The sequence below is a fragment of the Lissotriton helveticus genome, chromosome 3_1 (assembly GCF_964261635.1).
Source record: "Lissotriton helveticus chromosome 3_1, aLisHel1.1, whole genome shotgun sequence".
Taxonomy (NCBI): domain Eukaryota; kingdom Metazoa; phylum Chordata; class Amphibia; order Caudata; family Salamandridae; genus Lissotriton; species Lissotriton helveticus.
Genome location: NC_136061.1, coordinates 397,981,690 through 398,002,053, shown reverse-complemented (window position 1 = coordinate 398,002,053; position 20,364 = coordinate 397,981,690). Strand labels below are relative to the sequence as shown.

At 44.0% G+C, this 20,364-nt stretch overlaps 1 protein-coding gene across 4 annotated transcripts in view; it reads left to right on the top strand.

Annotated features, from left to right (window-relative positions):
• The window catches only part of LOC144822522 (apoptosis-inducing factor 3-like), a 545,716-nt gene that overhangs the window by 403,549 nt on the left and 121,803 nt on the right, over positions 1-20,364 (top strand). For all 4 annotated transcript variants that reach the window (XM_078680159.1, XM_078680158.1, XM_078680160.1 and 1 more), the window contains one exon: positions 19,363-19,438. In XM_078680159.1, coding sequence (XP_078536285.1) covers positions 19,363-19,438 — 76 coding nt within the window. The remainder of the gene's footprint in view (positions 1-19,362; positions 19,439-20,364) is intronic.

Here is a 20,364-nt window from a genome sequence, read left to right as displayed (position 1 = left end):
GGAGAAGTCCGTCTATGACAAACAGTGAGTATTTTTTTTGAATTATACTAACTTTTAATGATTTTCGGGAATATATAAGGAATTGGGGCAGGGATCGAAAAAAGCATTTGCAATGAAAATGCCATTATCAAGCATAGTTATACAACGAAAATCGTTGTAGAACTATGCGTGGTAAAGGCATTTTCGTTGTAAAGCATATTCGTGGTAGTGGAATTCTCGTTATAACGCATGCGTGGAAAAGGCATGCGTTGCAACGGAATGCGTAGTAAAATCATACAACCCCTGGGAATGCACTCTGAGCTGCGCGTGCCGGTCATTGTCGAGATCCCGATTTCAGGTAAGTCTTGATAGAGATCGTAGGTCACCCGACCAACAATTTCACCATATAGTTTTCGGGCCCATAAATTTTAATTCACCATATACATTAATCAGGCGACCTTACAAATCTCCACCAGCAACCCTGATTCCTTCCTATTCAGTTCTAGTGTACCCAACTTACCATCCACCGTTACGGGTACCTATGACCACAATGGATCAGGGAGCTAGCTGTGAAAGAAGGCAGGCAAAATACAATCCCAACGATATAGTACTTCGGCATTAAATGATCACAGACAACTGGAAGTTTTAAAGGTTTTATCTAGAAATCAGTTTCGGAAATCATTAGGCTTACAGTCAAAAGGCAATCGATAATCAAGATAACGAAAATCACATATCTATAGAGAAAATATATAAGGGCAATCATTTAAGTTGTAAAAATAGTGAGACAGGGAAACACGCTAAGTAGAATTTAAAATGAAACTCAATAATAGACATCTATAAATGGGCAAGCTTATGCACGTACTAGACTTATACTATGGGGACGAGCTTCATGAGAATAATTTGAAAATTAGGAATCCTATACATCTATAGGAAGGGTGAGAAGTGGAACACGCTATAATTCTAACATCATTACTTCAAAAATAGATTGCAGGAGAAATTGCAAACCACATTTATAATTCGTAACCAGTATAGAGTGAATGTGCTCTAAAAGGTAGGGTAACATAGGAACATGCTATGAAAATAAAATGCAATGGCTTTCATATAGTAGATTGCGGACAGCATGGAAATTTACGTATGCAAAGGTATGTCTTTATTAAAGCAAAGATAGAAAAATAGAAGGTGCAGTATAGAGTTCTCAGCAATATATTTACCTAGAATGGTGTGAAAACCAACCCTGGCCACGGATCAGTCAAGGACAGGAAATACCCCCAGGAAAGACAGTCATCCGTGGGACAGCAGGTGCAGAATGGACACCCCAGGACAGGACAGGAAAACCAGATTAGGATCAGGACAGGACCACCAAGGCACGACCAGCACCCGCAGTTTGGAAGCCACGCCTGCGCTCCACCCTCTCTGCAGCTATCAGTCAGAACCCCGATTGGGTTAGCAAACTCCCCAGCAAAGTGCTCCGCCAGCACTTAAGGTTTAGTAAAACCTTTGAGTCTATGATCAAATTCGGACAGAGTGCTCCGCAGCGCTCTGTATTCAGTCACCTATTGAGTGCGTTGGGTCAGTGACAGGTCAGCTATTCAGACAAGTCGGACCATTTCTCTAGCTAAACCTAGGCTAGTTATACTGTTTTTGGGTCAGTGTACCACCCCCCAATGTTGCAAAGTGTCAGAATCCCCAATTTCGATTGGTCCCAAAGTAGGATAGGTTAGCACACCAATCAGAACAAACTTCTACAAGCTCTAATTTGCATGATATGGAACCGCCTAGCAGATTTGAGGTTCCCATGAGAGAATACACGGAATACAATAGAAAAATATCATTGTAACAATTTCAGAACAGTCGAATCCATCTTGCTGGGTCAGAGGTTGCTTTCACATTAGCATCTTGACTATGGCTGCCAGCTGGCTGAGTTCCACTGCTCAAGGCTACCTTCTCTCTGCGATGTTGACATGCGCAGAAAGGACTTCCAAGATGGTTCCCGTCTCATTCAGACCCCCCATTTATCGCGGTACATGGAAAGTAAGCGAAAACAAATTAATACATAGAATATAAATTAATTCATTTGTGTGTCTTGAATAGCTACTTCATTTCTTACTTATAAAAAAATACTATGCAATTACGGGTTAGCGCAACAAACAATAACACGAGAGCATCTGCGCAAGCTTCACCACGTTAAGACACATACAGCCATTTTAAAGGCAAGTACGCATGCGCACATTTTCCCACCAGAACTGCAACTACGTCACGTCACGTGAGTGTGACTAACGCATGCGCAGTAGAAAATCCCCAAGGGGCGGCCATTTTATAGACAAGGGTTATTCGTATTAGTAAAACACATAGGCAAACATCACTAACATACACGCACATCCAAAATAATAGAAAATTAGTAAGATGCACAAGTTGAATTATTGTGTTACATGTTATTCGAGGTTCATGAATTCAAGCAAGTCACGTAATATGTGAAATCTTGCTTCATCAATCCCCTCTTTGATGATATTTACTATCATCACAAAAAATGGAACCAGATGCCAACTTTCTCTCACACTTTGTGCATCTCAATCTCTTCCAACAGGCGATTCAATTTCTCTTTCACATCTTTGCTAGGGTGAGAATTTTTCACCCTTTTGTAAATTTGAATATTCATTTCTTCCAATTCGAGCTCATTCACACTTCGTTTCACACCTCTCTTATTCATAGTGTACTTCCTTTGGTGTTTGTGACATTTGCAGCAGACAAATATAAGGAATATGATGAAACCTATCACTCCAATTGGCATCAGTACCTTAAACAGTAAACCTTTCCCTAAATTAGCAAACCAATGACCTACATTGGAGAGACCATCAGTAAGTCTCTTCCAGGCACTATCAACCTCCAGTGGTTTGAGTTCCTTTTCCAAATTAGTAATGTTTTTCACATATCTTTTGATCTGTACACTTTTATCCGGTATGTAAGTGCAACAATGTTGCGCTTTCAACATCCGGCAGACTCCGCCCTCTTTTGCTAATAAGGTGTCAAGCGCAAGTCTGTTCTGCAAAACCATTGATCTGATCGCAACCATTTCGGTATTGACCATCAGAAATCCATGAGCTGTGTCAGTAGACAACACATCCACTATTGTGGATAATTTGCAAATTCTGTGTGTGTTCAGAACCACTCCCACTCCAGGTATCAATGCGCTAAAAATACTACCCATTATTTCACCTACACTTTCTCTTTTACTACGCACTAAGCCATTAGTGTTTTCATTGCTTCCAGCAATTTCATTCACATGGTATATTTTCGGGAAGAAAATGCCAAAGTAGCAGCTTCCATACCAGTGATCCGGCAATTTGAAATAAGCCTTGTTTCCACATATATAATAGATTCCGGGAAACACAGGTTCTGACCCATTTTTGAAACCCCAACCTCCAATTACCTTGTAATTGTGTTCCCATTGACTGGAACCAATGAAAATGTTATTATAATAACTAGTCTTCTCGCGGTGAAGACAGAGTTTCCCTTTTCTTTCGAAATCCAGCAACGAAGCAGGACCACTCCCCCCCCCCCCCCCCCCCCATCTGAGGTGCTTTCCATGTTCTCAGCCCATTTAGGAGTTTCTTGTCTTTTGTCATTTGCCTTTCTTTGGAAACTCTCCCTTCTTTTCTCTGCCATATTTAAAAACATTTTTTCTTGCTCATGTAATGAACAGGTCGTTGTCCCTGTGTGCGTCATTTAAATCTATTGTACCTATAGTCAAAAAGTATTCTCCCATATAACGTGTAACGTCATTTTTAGTATGTACAGGATTCAGGTTTCCACGTATAGGAAGTTCAGAAAATATTACGTCTGAGTTAGAGTAATAGTACTGTAACGGTCCTCTTTTGTAAAATAAGCTTGCTAAAATACTACAGGAGATTCCATAGGTCAAAGGTAGGTGATAAGTCACGCCTTCAGCTACAGAAGTAGGTAGCTTCATGCAGACATAGCAATCTTCTATTTCCATAGTTTCTACATAATGCACTAACAGGTTTGCGAAAACATTTAAATGAGTCTGGTTCTTAACTCCGTGGTAATGTAGTCCTTCCTCATCTGATACTTCTAAGTCTCGTTTTGTTTGTCTGAGTGCTTTTTCACGTCTTTCTACACTTCGTGTGGTCAGTTCTTCAGTATCAGTAGTCACAGTCTGTGTAGGGTCAATATTATTATTTTTGCTTACCGTATAAGGAATAAAAACTGTTAGTCCTATCCAAACTATTAACACTATAGCTACACTACATATACATATTTTACAGCACGTTTTGCAACAACTGCATCTAGGCCTTCCATTCACATTTGAATCAGACATTTTGCTCAGAAGAAGTTTTCAACCCCTCTTTGTAACTTTGCACAGGTAGCTTACTCTGCACAACTTCAGGTTAGTTTGTCTTCTTCTTCTGCAGACTGATCAGCAATCGGTTCTCCGTCAGTTTCGTCAGTTATATCAAGATCCTCAAAATCCTCCAAAATTAATTAGGTCCATTCAGGATCTTGTTATTTTTCATTCAGTCTTTTTATTCGATCACTCCTTTTTTTGGCGCTTTCTCCAGTTTGCTCTGTGATACGAGGACTTTTCCTTCTTTCTGCAAGTTTCTCTTCTACTGTTTTTATTCTTAGTCTCAGTCTCTTAATATATCTTGGTTCGATATTTTTCTTTTTCTTGAGTCTTTTAGCTGGCACTGTGATTTGGCTTTCTTCTAATGCTCTTTTATTCTCGTTTGTTTGTGGCACTTCTGTTTCTTCCCTTCCTGTCTGACTAGTCCCAGGTCTTGTATCTAGTTCTTCTGCCTGGTTGCTAAGCTGGCCTGGTTCAGGTGAATTTTGGTTTTGGCTCTCGAATGTCTGTTTCTGTGTCCTGAACAAGTTCTTCTAATTCTATCTGATCCTGTTCAAGCACTTCGATCCCTTGATTTTCTTCTGCTCGAACTTTTACACTAGTTCTAGTCTGACCCCTTTCAATTTCAGGAGTTAGTGGAGGTGTGTCGATTACTTGCTCTGTCCCTGTCTGACCTTCCTCTTCGTCCTCAGATTTGACGTGAATCTCAATAATCTGAGGGTCTTCGCCTGTGCCTATCTCGTCCTCTCTATTCCACTCTCTATCTTCGTAGGTTCGCTCTCTTGTTCTGATTGGGTCTTCAGGTAGGTCGATTATGGGTATCCAATCCTTTTGGCTGGTGCTCGGCTGTTCGTCATCAGCTACTTCAGGACCAACGTCTGCAGACCCCTCAGCTGGACAACCTTCAGCTCCAGGTTCCTTGTCTGGAATTACCTTCTGTGTATGGCTGGCATGGATCCACTTGGGAACGCCTGCACACTTCACCGCTGTCGTGGTCACCAGTATTATTTGGTGTTTTTCTCCCCACCTCGGTGCAAGGCAACTCGAACGAGTATGTTTCTTGATTCTAACCCAGTCGCCAGGAACCAATTTGTGGACTGGAGTTGTAGGATTGGCGACGGCGTCTTCCCCAATCTGGCGAGAGATAGAACGCACTTGGTCACCTAGTTGCTTGCAGTACTCAAGTACCAAATCATTAGTAATGTTTAACAGTTTGTATCCTGGTACCCATGCTTGTCTCATCACTCTTCCCATCAGGATTTCATGTGGGCTCAGGCCTGTTTTTCGGTCTGGAATACTTCTGAGTCCCATCAGAACAAGAGGCAAGGCATTTATCCAGTTCAAGCCAGTAGAGTCACACATTTTTGCCAACCTTGATTTTATAGTGCCATTTATTTGCTCTACCACTCCAGAAGCCTCTGGACGATATGCACAGTGCAGTTTTTGGGTGATCTGGAATGCTTTACAGAGCTGATCGATTACCTCATTCTGAAAATGTTTGCCTCTATCTGATTCAATAGTGACTGGAACCCCGAACCTAGGTATCAATTCTCGTAGTAACAATTTGGCTACTGTTATGGCGTCACTTTGTTTGGCAGGGTAGGCTTCCACCCATTTGGAAAATAGGCAGACAATGACAAGGACATATCTCTTTCCCTCACAACGAGGCATGGTGATGAAGTCAATCTGTATTCTCACAAAGGGACCCCCTGATTTCCCAATTTTTCCCAGTTCAACTACTGTCCTCTTGCCAGCGTTGAACTGCTGACATGTCAAGCACCTCTGGCAGAGCGATTCTGCTACCTTCCTGAACTTCGGATTATACCATGTTTGTTGGAAAACCAGAACCATGGCATCCCTACCAGTGTGTGAACCTCCATGTATCAGTCTTGCCATAGACGCAAGCAGATGTCTAGGTAACACAGGCATACCATTTGGGCCCACAATGACACCATCCTCACTTCTTGGACCACAACCAAGTTTCCTCCACTTCTCTTTCTCTTTCGATGGCACAGCATGCTGCCAATCTCTCACCTCTTCCCAGGTAGGCACCTCTTCAAACACCATAAGTTGGCAGCTGTTTCCAAGTCCCCCCAGTTTAACATTTACAGACATGCAATTTCTGACGCAATGTTTGGCCACTTCATCAGCAAAATTATTTCCCAAATATACGTGGTCAAGGCCCTTTTTATGAGCAGCACATTTGACCACTGCCAATTCCTTTGGTAATTGGATTGCCTCCAGTAAATCTTGTACAACCCTTCCATTTCGAATGGGAGTACCTGATGAAGTCAGAAATTCTCTTTGTAGCCATAATTGGCCGAAGTCATGCACAACCCCATAACAGTACTGACTGTCAGTGTATACTGTTATTCTTTTGTTTTTCCCAATTTTGCAGGCTCTTATCAATGCAATCAATTCGGCTACTTGTGCAGACTTTACTCCAAATAAACAGGATGCTTCTTTAATGCTGTTTAAAGTGACTACTGCAAAAAACACAGTTGATGGACAGAATGTAGAACAATGTCATACATTCACCCCAGTACAAGGATCTGGGCCTAAATCCATCGTTTTTTGCACTCCACACCACCCTGGGTTAGACACTGGCTATATGCAAATCAGCTCCGACCCTGTGCCTCATGGGAACAGTCCAGTCCGAACTACCAAGCCATGTCTTTCCCAGACCGGAATCAAGCATCCAAGGACCGGTTTCTGGCTATCAGCCTTCATTCAGCCTGGATAGCTTGACTCCAGTGGTGTGGAGAGCCTGGGACTCACGTCTGAGCATACCCAGCCCACTCGAGGTGAAAATTGCAAAAAACACAGTTGATGGACAGAATGTAGAACAATGTCATACATTCACCCCAGTACAAGGATCTGGGCCTAAATCCATCGTTTTTTGCACTCCACACCACCCTGGGTTAGACACTGGCTATATGCAAATCAGCTCTGACCCTGTGCCTCATGGGAACAGTCCAGTCCGAACTACCAAGCCATGTCTTTCCCAGACCGGAATCAAGCATCCAAGGACCGGTTTCTGGCTATCAGCCTTCATTCAGCCTGGATAGCTTGACTCCAGTGGTGTGGAGAGCCTGGGACTCACGTCTGAGCATACCCAGCCCACTCGGGGTGAAAATTGCAAAAAACACAGTTGATGGACAGAATGTAGAACAATGTCATACATTCACCCCAGTACAAGGATCTGGGCCTAAATCCATCGTTTTTTGTACTCCACACCACCCTGGGTTAGACACTGGCTATATGCAAATCAGCTCCGACCCTGTGCCTCATGGGAACAGTCCAGTCCGAACTACCAAGCCATGTCTTTCCCAGACCGGAATCAAGCATCCAAGGACCGGTTTCTGGCTATCAGCCTTCATTCAGCCTGGATAGCTTGACTCCAGTGGTGTGGAGAGCCAGTGTCTAACCCAGGGTGGTGTGGAGTGCAAAAAAACGATGGATTTAGGCCCAGATCCTTGTACTGGGGTGAATGTATGACATTGTTCTACATTCTGTCCATCAACTGTGTTTTTTGCAATTTTCACCCCGAGTGGGCTGGGTATGCTCAGACGTGAGTCCCAGGCTCTCCACACCACTGGAGTCAAGCTATCCAGGCTGATGAAGGCTGATAGCCAGAAACCGGTCCTTGGATGCTTGATTCCGGTCTGGGAAAGACATGGCTTGGTAGTTCGGACTGGACTGTTCCCATGAGGCACAGGGTCAGAGCTGATTTGCATATAGCCAGTGTCTAACCAAGGGTGGTGTGGAGTGCAAAAAAACGATGGATTTAGGCCCAGATCCTTGTACTGGGGTAAATGTATGACATTGTTCTACATTCTGTCCATCAACTGTGTTTTTTTGCAATTTTCACCCCGAGTGGGCTGGGTATGCTCAGACGTGAGTCCCAGGCTCTCCACACCACTGGAGTCAAGCTATCCAGGCTGATGAAGGCTGATAGCCAGAAACCGGTCCTTGGATGCTTGATTCCGGTCTGGGAAAGACATGGCTTGGTAGTTCGGACTGGACTGTTCCCATGAGGCACAGGGTCGGAGCTGATTTGCATATAGCCAGTGTCTAACCCAGGGTGGTGTGGAGTGCAAAAAAACGATGGATTTAGGCCCAGATCCTTGTACTGGGGTGAATGTATGACATTGTTCTACATTCTGTCCATCAACTGTGTTTTTTGCAGTTTAAGGTGACTACAGCATAAGCAGCACCTAGGCCCATAAGTTCGTGTCTCATACATGAGCCATCCACAAAAAACTCCTCATCGTTTACAGGCAAAGGTGTTTCCTTAATGTCTGGGTGGGGTTTAGTACTGAATTCTGTCAGATCAATGCAGTCATGCTCGTTCTCTCCCTTGGCTTCTACAATCATTGAGTCAGGGAGTAGGGTGGCTGGATTCAGGATATTACACCGAGTAATGACTACATTTGCAGCACCCACGAGAATCCTCTCGTATTTAGTCAGCCGACTAGGGGTGAGATTCTGAGTCTTGGTTCGGGTCAGCAAAATTACAACTGCATGTGGAACATACACAGTTACAGGATGTCCCATAACAATGGATTCACTCTGTTCTAAACTCGTGCAAGTTGCAGCTACTGCTTTCAGACACCCAGGTAATCCAGCAGCCACTGGATCCAAAGTGGGAGAGAAATATGCCACTGGACGTCTAGTCAACCCATGCTCCTGAGTTAAGACTGACAATGCACAGTTGTCTCGTGTGTCACAGAATAGTGTAAACTCTTTGGAATAGTCAGGCATCCCTAAAGCAGGGGCTGTACACAGGCAATCTCGCAATTTAGTAAATGCTGTTAAACTTTCATCATCCCATTCCACTGGGTCCTTCGCTCCTTTCTTTGTCATTTTTATTAAAGGCTTTGCCAGGACTGCGAATCCCACAATCCATTGCCTGCAGTAACCTACCACCCCAAGGAACATTTTGACTTCTTTCTGAGTACGGGGTAACTGCATCTTTTGAATTATTCTGACTCTCTCTGAGGTGACTTTTCTGATTCCTTTTTCTATCTGGTGCCCCAGATATTTCACTGACTTTGAACAGAACTGCAATTTTTCCGGAGCCACTTTATGTCCCTTTTCACCTAGGTGATTCAGTAAAGCAATGGTGTCGATCACACAATCTCTATGACTTTTAGACGCCACCAAGAGGTCGTCTATATATTGCACCAAAACAGAGTTTCCAGGTAAAACTAAGGATTCAAGGCACTTTTTCAGAATCTGATTAAAGATCGAGGGGCTTTCTGTGTACCCTTGGGGAACACGATTCCAAACGTACACGTGACTGTTGAAAGCAAATGAGAAAATAAATTTGCTGTCTGGATGCAATGGGATCGAAAAGAATGCGTGACACAAGTCAATCACAGTGAACCACTCAGCATCCCAGGGAATCTGATACAGGATCACTGCGGGGTTCGGGACAATAGGACAGCAAGGAACAACGATCTTGTTTACCTTTCTCAGGTCCTGCACTACTCTGTACTTGCCACTAGGCTTCTTGATTCTAATTATGGGGGAATTACACGGACTACTCATCACTTCTTGTATGATGTTGGCTTCTAGCAATTTTTGTATTTCAATGGCAACTCCTGCTCTCACTTCAACACTCATTTTGTATGGTTTGGTATTGGGGTAAACTGCATTTTCTTTCATGGCTATCTGTATTGGGTCTACATTGGCCATTAATCCTACATCCTTTCCAGTAAAGTCCCATACTTCTGGTTTCACTGTCTTTTGGAGTTCTTCGGGTAAATCTTGTATAGTCATTCGTTTAATTTCTGAGTCAGGTCTGATTAACATTAATTTGTATATGCCATCTTCGTCTGGGGTTTGGATTTCGACGCCCTTTGGGGTGCAAAAGATAGTACAGTTAATTTTGCACAACAAATCACGTCCTAGTAAGTTTACTGGACTGGTGTCACAAACAACAAATCTATGCATTTCTTTAAAGTTCCCTATTGTGATTTCCATGGGCTCAGTAACTGGGGTATTAATCAATTGATTAGACACACCTACTACTTGAATTGCTTCTCCCGAGAGGGGTAGGTTTGGAACGTCCGCTGTTCTCACAGTAGAACGGGTAGCACCAGTGTCCAATAGAAAGGTGACATCATTTCCGTCAACCTTTCCTTCAATGTATGGCCCTGACTGGTCTACCGGCAAGGAGGCGCCAAGTACGCACTCCCCGTCCTCCCCTCTCAGGCCCCGTCAGTATTGATCGTCGCAGAGAAAAGTGTCATTCAACAAAAACTGCGAAGTTGCTGCATTTCTATTCTCATTGCCTCCCCAGATCTCTGTCATCACCCTGTGGTGACTTTCCCTTATAATTCGGTTTTGGCGCTCGGGGCAATTGACTTGCCTTTACCTGATGCTGGGTCTTTCTTGATTTTTCATTCTGCGTCTGTGGAATTAAATCAGGGGTTTGGGTATTATCATTCTGCAAATATGGACACTCGTCTCTCCAGTGCCCGATTTCTCCGCACTGGTGGCAGGGAAATTTCTTTTTAGCTTCCTCTCTGCTCATTTTTACTTTGGGCTTCCCTCCACCCCCAGAACCTTGATTTTGGGTGTTCTTATTTATTTTATTTTATTGTTTTTCCTGTTGCTCAGCTAATTTTACTTGTGCCCACATGACCTTCTCCTTCAAAGCCTTACGCTTTTCTGCCATCTCATTCTCACAGTACTTGGCGTACCGTAGGACCTCATCCATTTTCTTAGACTGCCAACAAATTTTATTATCTTTGATCCACTGGCAAATTTCGGGTCTTAAACCGTTTACAAACCTGTAAATGAAATGGGTCATGTCCTTCATCTCGATGTTATCTATTCCACTGTACGTTTTAAACACCTGTAACAGTCTTTCATAAAAGGAGTGTACAGTCTCATCCCTTTCCTGCGTGGTCCTATCTATCTTGGTCCAATCAGTTTCCTTTGCAGGCACCTTTTGCTTCAGATGTTGAATTACCTGATCATATTTTTTCATCACTTCCTTAGAGGGTTCTCCTGTTTTAGAGTCCCTCGGGTATTCCTCACTAGGCCAAGCTATGGCTATTTTACACTCGGTCCATAAATCTACAGGGACCACAATGTCAAAGAACCCATCCAAGTCTTTCCATAGGCATTTTTGCACCTTTACAAACCTTTCCACTTGCCTGTACCAGTCCACGGGTTTTTCTCGCAACTTTGGGAAATCATTTGTAAAGGACACAATATCCTGTCTGGACCAGGGCACATGTACATATTTTCCACCTGGCACTTCTCGCATAGGGTACAACTGCTCTGGTTTGTCAGCTTCCTTTAGAACAAATTCAAGAGTTACTTGTTTAGACCTGGCCTCATCTTTCTTCTTGGACCATCTGGCTTTCCATCTTTCTACATCTCCCCATTTCTGCAATACTGTCAATAATTCTTTGACCTGTGCCTTCTTCCCTGACACATTCAGGTTTTCCAAATCTTTGTCTGAGAAATCTGCTCTGTACGGTTTTTGCAATGGTTTTGATTTTGAAATATCTATTCCCATACTAGCTGCAGTGTCTGTCAACTTTTCATGGAGTACTCTGGCATTTCGGGTAAGACTCTTGCAGATAAACAGCAGCTCTTCTTCAGAGTAGGTATTTAATCTGTCTAATCCTACGTTTCCTGCCATTAGTTCTTCTATTTCTACTCTCAGTTTGTAGAGATCTAAAGGTTTCGACTGTGGAGTTTGTTTTTCTAACTCTCGACTCCATCTTTCAATTTCTTCAGGAGTCACCAAGGTGACACTCTTAGTACCCGAAGTCGATTCCATTTGAATCTCCCTCGTGTTGAAAGGATTATGTCTTTTCTGCATCCTTTTTCCTGCATCCCTAATGGGCAGATCCATTAGCGAGACCTCAGATTCGCATTCACTGGTCTGGTCATCTACGATTAAGGGTTCTGGTCTCTGCTGTGCTATAACTGGGGTAATGACTGGAGTTTTTGGACTCCCTTGTCGGTCCCCATACAACGGAACCACTGGTCCGATAGTTACCGGGATTGTCAATGCTTCAGGACTTGTATTTAACTGGGAAATTTTCTGAATTATCTCAGTTCTCTGTTGAGCTAGAGCCTCTCGCTCTGTTTCCTGCAGTAGCCTATCCAGGCTTATTTCAGGCACTATTTGCGGAGTCAATGTTGGGGCAGTTGGGTGCGTCATACTAGGTCCTTCACCATAATTAGGTCTTGGGAACAAGCTTCCTATACTTAGGGATCTTGGTTCTTCCTCACCTTGAGGTTGTAAGAACGGCATTCCTGAACTTGAGGGTCTCGCCCCACCTTCGTAGGGAGTTCTAGAGCAAAAGTCTCGTTCACGTGAGTATCTCGCCTCTCCACTAGCGGGTATTCTTGGATAAATATCTCTCGTATCTACGGGTCCTAAATTCTCGGTATAGGGAGGTATATGGCAACCCCCTCCTGCACTTGCAGATCTGGCCTCATCCTGGAGAGGAGGTCTTCGAGAATTATCCCCTTCACTGGAAGGTCTATTTCTTTCATTGTAAGGAGGCGGACTTCTCATAAACAGGTCATCTAATAATTCATCATCCGACTCTGCAATGGGCACCCAATGTTTACTCTTTTCTGTTTTCTTCTCCCCCCCCAGGAGGACCACCCACTGGCATCATTGGAAACAGTCCTTCTACAATCATATTCTGTCTCCATTGTTTCATCTTTTTGTCTCGGGTCTCTTGTTTCAGTTTCGGATACCATTTTGTTAAACCTTTATCCATGCGGGGCTTGTCTCTCTCAAAAGCCTCAATCTCCCATTCCTCTAATGCTTCGTACTGCGTTAATCTAGGTCTGGGATGTAAATCATTCATTCGGGTTCTTAAATTAAATAGAATCCTGCTATTAAATGTACCGTCTAACGGAAAAGCCAAAATTCCGTCATCCTTGGTGTATTCCACCCAGTTTTCCAACCATACACACGAGTGATACCCTTTATCGAACATCATGAAAGATGCGGGAGTATTCGGTGGCGGTATGACAACACCTTCTCTGGTTCTAATCGGTTTGTCCTTTTTGAAATAATTCTTTACCTTATTTACAAGAGACAATTTTCTCTTATTTCCGTACATAATGTCTGTTTTATGACCTTTCCACTGATCGTTCTCAAACCCCATACACCGAGGATCAGGTCTGGTATGCGGTTTGTACAAATGCCACATACGATTCCTACGAGTGACTTTTGTTTACAAAATCACTTCCAATCCAAGTGCGTCTTTTATTTTCGTGCAACCAATGAAATGCACGGTTTCAAATAATTTCGACCAATGGGAGCGCGGCCTTTTTGCGAGACAGTTCTCACGCTTCGGCACTCACCCCTCCTTTACAATTCCAGCTCCGCTACACACCTGCTGCGTCTACCAATCCCAGCGCGGTACGGAGTGACGTCAGAGCAGCCTCGCAACTGACTCCCTCCTTCACAAGGTAACGGAAACTTTCTATCTTTCTAAAGTGCTAGTGCTTGGTTATTTAACAACGAATACACATTCGCCACTGTACTCAAGTGTCTAGACAGTAAAGATTTGTTTCACTGCAAGTAAACTACTTCCATTTACTTTTCACACACTACGGATAGATCTCTTCTGCCTACCCTTCACTCAAGCATTAAGGAACCTGCTACTTCTTTGACTCATCCACTTCTTTTCGGGATATATACTAAGTCTAAAGTTTCACCAGCGAACCCCTTTGCTATCACCCAAGCTCCGATGAACCTGCTACTCCTTCCGGTGCGACCCTTACTAGGTTATATCACAATAGAAGTTTTGCCAGTAAACTCGTTGCTATTATTTATTCAACTATTCATTCAGAAAAACCCTAGTTAGTGCTTCCAGTTCTACCTAACCTGCACCAACTTTCCTTAAGTCAGTGACCTCAAAGCAAGTGGATTCTCTTCACCACTCGCTATTCAATTCCCCGGGGATTCCCAACAAACATGTAACAGTAACTAACGAATGGGTTAATACATGTATCAGTACAATAATAGGAAAACAATTTTAAAACATTTCATAATTTTTCAAGCAAACATTTTACGTGAGTGATCAAATCACATGAACTGCTTACCCTTGTAGCAGCATCAACGTTTGTTCTAGCAGCAATAATTTCTCAACTAGCAGCATCCGACTTCTCTAGCTTTACTAGTCCTACCTAACTTTAACTAGTCCCTAACCATCACCTCTGCTGCCAGAAAATTTTTGATAGAGATCGTAGGTCACCCGACCAACAATTTCACCATATAGTTTTCGGGCCCATAAATTTTAATTCACCATATACATTAATCAGGCGACCTTACAAATCTCCACCAGCAACCCTGATTCCTTCCTATTCAGTTCTAGTGTACCCAACTTACCATCCACCGTTACGGGTACCTATGACAACAATGGATCAGGGAGCTAGCTGTGAAAGAAGGCAGGCAAAATACAATCCCAACGATATAGTACTTCGGCATTAAATGATCACAGACAACTGGAAGTTTTAAAGGTTTTATCTAGAAATCAGTTTCGGAAATCATTAGGTTTACAGTCAAAAGGCAATCGATAATCAAGATAACGAAAATCACATAACTATAGAGAAAATCTATAAGGGCAATCATTTAAGTTGTAAAAATAGTGAGACAGGGAAACACGCCAAGTAGAATTTAAAATGAAACTCAATAATAGACATCTATAAATGGGCAAGCTTATGCACGTACTAGACTTATACTATGGGGACGAGCTTCATGAGAATGATTTGAAAATTAGGAATCCTATACATCTATAGGAAGGGTGAGAAGTGGAACACGCTATAATTCTAACATCATTACTTCAAAAATAGATTGCAGGAGAAATTGCAAACCACATTTATAATCCGTAACCAGTATAGAGTGAATGTGCTCTAAAAGGTAGGGTAACATAGGAACATGCTATGAAAATAAAATGCAATGACTTTCATATAGTAGATTGCGGACAGCATGGAAATTTACGTATGCAAAGGTATGTCTTTATTAAAGCAAAGATAGAAAAATAGAAGGTGCAGTATAGAGTTCTCAGCAATATATTTACCTAGAATGGTGTGAAAACCAACCCTGGCCACAGATCAGTCAAGGACAGGAAATACCCCCAGGAAGGACAGTCATCAGTGGGACGGCAGGTGCAGAATGGACACCCCAGGACAGGAAAACCAGATTAGGTTCAGGACAGGACCACCAAGGCACGACCAGCACCCGCAGTTTGGAAGCAACGCCTGCAGCTATGCAGCTATCAGTCAGAACCCCGATTGGGTTAGCGAACTCCCCAGCAAAGTGCTCCGCCAGCACTTAAGGTTTAGTAAAACCTTTGAGTCTATGATCAAATTCGGACAGAGTGCTCCGCAGCGCTCTGTATTCAGTCACCTATTGAGTGCGTTGGGTCAGTGACAGGTCAGCTATTCAGACAAGTCGGACCATTTCTCTAGCTAAACCTAGGCTAGTTATACTGTTTTTGGGTCAGTGTACCACCCGCCAATGTTGCAAAGTGTCAGAATCCCCAATTTCGATTGGTCCCAAAGTAGGATAGGTTAGCACACCAATCAGAACAAACTTCTACAAGCTCTAATTTGCATGATATGGAACCGCCTAGCAGATTTGGGGTTCCCATGAGAGAATACACAGAATACAATAGAAAAATATCATTGTAACAATTTCAGAACAGTCGACTCCATCTTGCTGGGTCAGAGGTTGCTTTCACATGAGCATCTTGACTATGGCTGCCAGCTGGCAGAGTTCCACTGCTCAAGGCTACCTTCTCTCTGCGATGTTGACATGCGCAGAAAGGACTTCCAAGATGGTTCCCGTCTCATTCAGACACCCCATTTATCGCGGTACATGGAAAGTAAGCGAAAACAAATTAATACATAGAATATAAATGAATTCATTTGTGTGTCTTGAATAGCTACTTCATTTCTTACTTATAAAAAAATACTATGCAATTACGGGTTAGCGCAACAAACAATAACACGAGAGCATCTGCGCAAGCTTCACCACGTTAAGACACATACAGCCATTTTAAAGGCAAGTACGCATGCGCACATTTTCCCACCAGAACTGCAACTACGTCACGTCACGTGAGTGTGACTAACGCATGCGCAGTAGAAAATCCCCAAGCGGCGGACATTTTATAGACAAGGGTTATTCGTATTAGTAAAACACATAGGCAAACATCACTAACATACACGCACATCCAAAATAATAGAAAATTAGTAAGACGCACAAGTTGAATTATTGTGTTACATGTTATTCGAGGTTCATGAATTCAAGCAAGTCACGTAATATGTGAAATCTTGCTTCATCAGTCTCATAAGAAGCAGTCCAAGAAGTTTAAACGCTCTTCAACCTCTCCACATCAGTCCCATTCATCGGGTGATCATTGGGGATGACGCCACAACTCCCGGGCCCGCTCCTAGGTCGGTCCTGTGGAGCCTGTAGCTGACACTGAGTCCACTCAGCTCTTCTCAAAGTTTCCCGGAGCAACCCCCATCCAACTTCTAGATTTTTATGTGGCCATGAGCCTCATTTTTGTGCTGTCGAACCCCACTGGTGCGCCTTTGGGCCCCATGGGTTTGGGAGGAACTCCGACTGGGACTCTGCAAGTGAGTCTGCCTTCAGCACCAATTGAGCTCTCATGATCCATTGTTTGATCCGGATCGTCCTGGCGGCAACTTTGCAACCTCTCCTGGGGACTGTTCCAGTGGCGCCCTACCTTTCCAACACACCCTGCCACCTATGCCACCATCCACTAAAAGTCTGACGGAGGACCACCATTTGTTCTTGCAACAGGAATTCCTGACTCTTCTGGCTAAATAAGCTATCAACAGGGTGCCGGAACCAGAAGTAGGTTGTGTTTGCTATTCCCGCTAATTTCTTGTGCCGAAAAAGGATGGAGGCCTCTGTCCTATCCTCAACCTACACAACTACTTTCTGAAACAGGAAACATTCAGGATGCTCACTTTGGCTCAGGTACTGTTGGCCCTCGACTCTAGATACTGGGTGGTAGCGCGGGACTTCAGGATGCGTACATCCATTTCCCCATCCTGCCTGCCCACAGGCATTACCTGTAGTTTACGGTAGACCGAGAACATTATCGGTCCACTGTGCTCCTCTTTGCCTTACCAGTGCCCCTCGGGTATTCACCAAGGTGATGGCAGTTTGCCTCGAGTGGAGCTCGGGGCTCCTATATGCCTTTCACCCAATATTGTATATATCCATAGTTCTCAAGAAGATCAAGAACAACCTGGCCCAAGTCATCTTAGTAGCTCCGTATTGGGCAAGGAGAGTCTAGATCCTGAACTCCTGAGCATGAGCATCTGTCCTCCGCTCAGATTTCCCTTCGGGAAGATCTGCAGCAACAGGGAAGGGTCCTGCATCAAAACCTGCACGCTCACCATCTACATGCATGGATATTGAGCAGTAACAATTGAGGGTATTTGACCTCCTTCCTGAAGTGTGTGGTGTCATTCTGGCAGCCAGGCGTCCCACCATGAAAACAATTTACGCTTGCTGATGGGACAAATTTGTGGCTTGGTGTGCTGCCAAATCTGTTGATCTTCTGTCTGCACCCTTGACTGTAGTCCTTTTGTTTGCTTTATCCCTTGGCAGGCAAGGCCTTACCATGGGCACAGTTAAAGAGTACCTTTCTGCCATTTTAGCCTTCCTACGGTTGCCGAATCAACCTTCCCCATTCAAGTCACCTGTTGTCACTCATTTCCTGAAAGGTTTACAGCACGTTTCCCCCTACATCTTTCATCATGCCCCAATGGGAGCTGAATTCAGTTCTCACCTTTTTTAATTTGAGCCCGTGCACAGCTGCCTTCTGAGACTACTTATCATCAAAATAGTCTTTCTTGTGGCTACAAAATCTGCCAGAGTCAGTGAATTGCAGGCACTTTCTGTTCTCCCCCTGTACACAAACTTCTTCCAGAATAATATGGTCCTTAGAACCTGTGCCTCCTCCTTGACAAAGGTGGCCACACCTTTTCATGTCAGGCAGAGCCTCACACTGTCTACTATCTTCATCCCAACTCATTCGATCAAGGAAGCGGAGAGACTCCACCATCTAGATCCAAAAAGAGCATTGTTGTTCTGCATCGAACATACAAAAAACATTAGGGTGTACGATAAACTATTAGATTTGGTAGTGTGAAGAAAGGCAGTTCATAAGAGAGCCATCTCCAGATCGATTGTTCTCTGTATCGAAATTTGCTACGCAATGGCAAAAAGCAATACCCTGAGGGCTTGAGAGCTCATTACACCAGAGTCATAGCTACGATCACGGAGTTAGTTACAGGAATTCCATTTCTGGACATCTGTCAGGCGGATGCGTGGGCATCGCTGCATACTTTTTCCAAATATTACTGCACAGACAGTCAGGTCCGTCATTATAGGCAATTCGTTCATTCAATCCTTAAGGACTTTTTAGTGTAAACAGTTCACAGAGCACCTCCAGGGAGAGATACTTTGGGTATCTATTCCTGGGTAAGGAATCTGTGGCTAAACGTCTCTATCAGATGAACAAGTTACTTACCTTCAATCTGGTAGAGACTCTATCTAGCCACAGATTTTTACCGACCTGCCCTCCTCCGCATTCTGTGAACTGTATTCTGACATCACATAGATCCTTCAGGAACTCACCTTGGTGCACTGACCTTCCCCACCTCAGTTTGCTCCGTTCTTCTGGTGTGGAGAAAAAGTCATGACCTGAGGTAAGCGCGCTTGGGTGGCACCGATATAGGCACCGCGCATGTGACTTGTGGCGTGGTCAACAACACCACACAAAGACGGACTACGACACCTATCGGTGCGCAAGAGGACTGCTAAAAAAAAATGTCTGGATCCTGTCCAGATCTGGTCTGAAGCCTGGGGAACATTCTAAGGTAAGGACTCTGCATCTGCATAGATTACTGAAGGTAAGTAACTTATTCATGTCGCTGCAATTTTCCATTAATATATAATGACATTTAACTCTTTCTTTCAGGTTATGGTGAAGGGTACACAGATATCTTGGTGAAGGGGAAACCGGAAGAGCTGACATTTCTGGCCTTTTATATCAAGTGAGTAAATCATTGTATCTGTGTGTTTTCATTGTGGGCCTATAGCCAAGTATTTTTTTTTTTTTCAGAACAAATTTTATTTGGTTTTAGCAGTTGACAGAATATAAAAGAAACACTGCTTCCATATTAGCAGGAGGACAGTGAGCATATAAGAGCGGTAAAAGGTCAAGATATTCAATCAACATTTCCCTATACCCCCCCTCCCCGCATTCCAACCCAGTCCCCACCCCCCACCCTGCACGGTGTTTACATTGTCCAGAAACAGGAGCCTAAGCATCATAGTAGCAGCGTGTGGTTCAGTTCACTCAGGGGCAGTACGAATGTGATCTATATCAGTGGCTCGTGGCGCCGGAGGGTCCAGTAGCAGGCCCCTATAGTCTGCCCATTTCTTCCAGATCCGATCGTGCTTCCTGGGGCAGCCCCTGGCCTCAAAGATTTGGCGTTCCAGTCCCATGTTGAAGTCCATGCCCCGCTTCCACACCCCTACCAGTGGAGCCCTGGGGGCCTTCCAGGCTTGGGCTATATCCCTTTTGGCCACCGTGAGACCCAGAAGAAGCAATTGACGTTTGTACATATTACCCCCCACTTGTTGCATAACATGAAGGAGGCCCAACTTCGGTGTGCGAGGGAGTTCCCATGCCAACACTTCGTCTAGACAGTCTCACACGCCAGTCCAAAATCTCTGCAGCCGTACACATCCCCATACCGTATGCAAGAAGGAGCCTATCGCACTTCCACACCGCAGCCATTCCGGGGAGGCTATCAGCCCCGCCTTCCACAGTCGTTCCCTCGTATAGTATGCCCTATGTAGGTATTTAAATTGGATAAAGCGCAGGCGCACTGCTATCACTGCTCCCCTAGGGGCCTCCAGGGCTTCTCTCCAGTCCTCCTCTTCCAACTCCCCCAGCTCTCCCTCCCAGACCGCC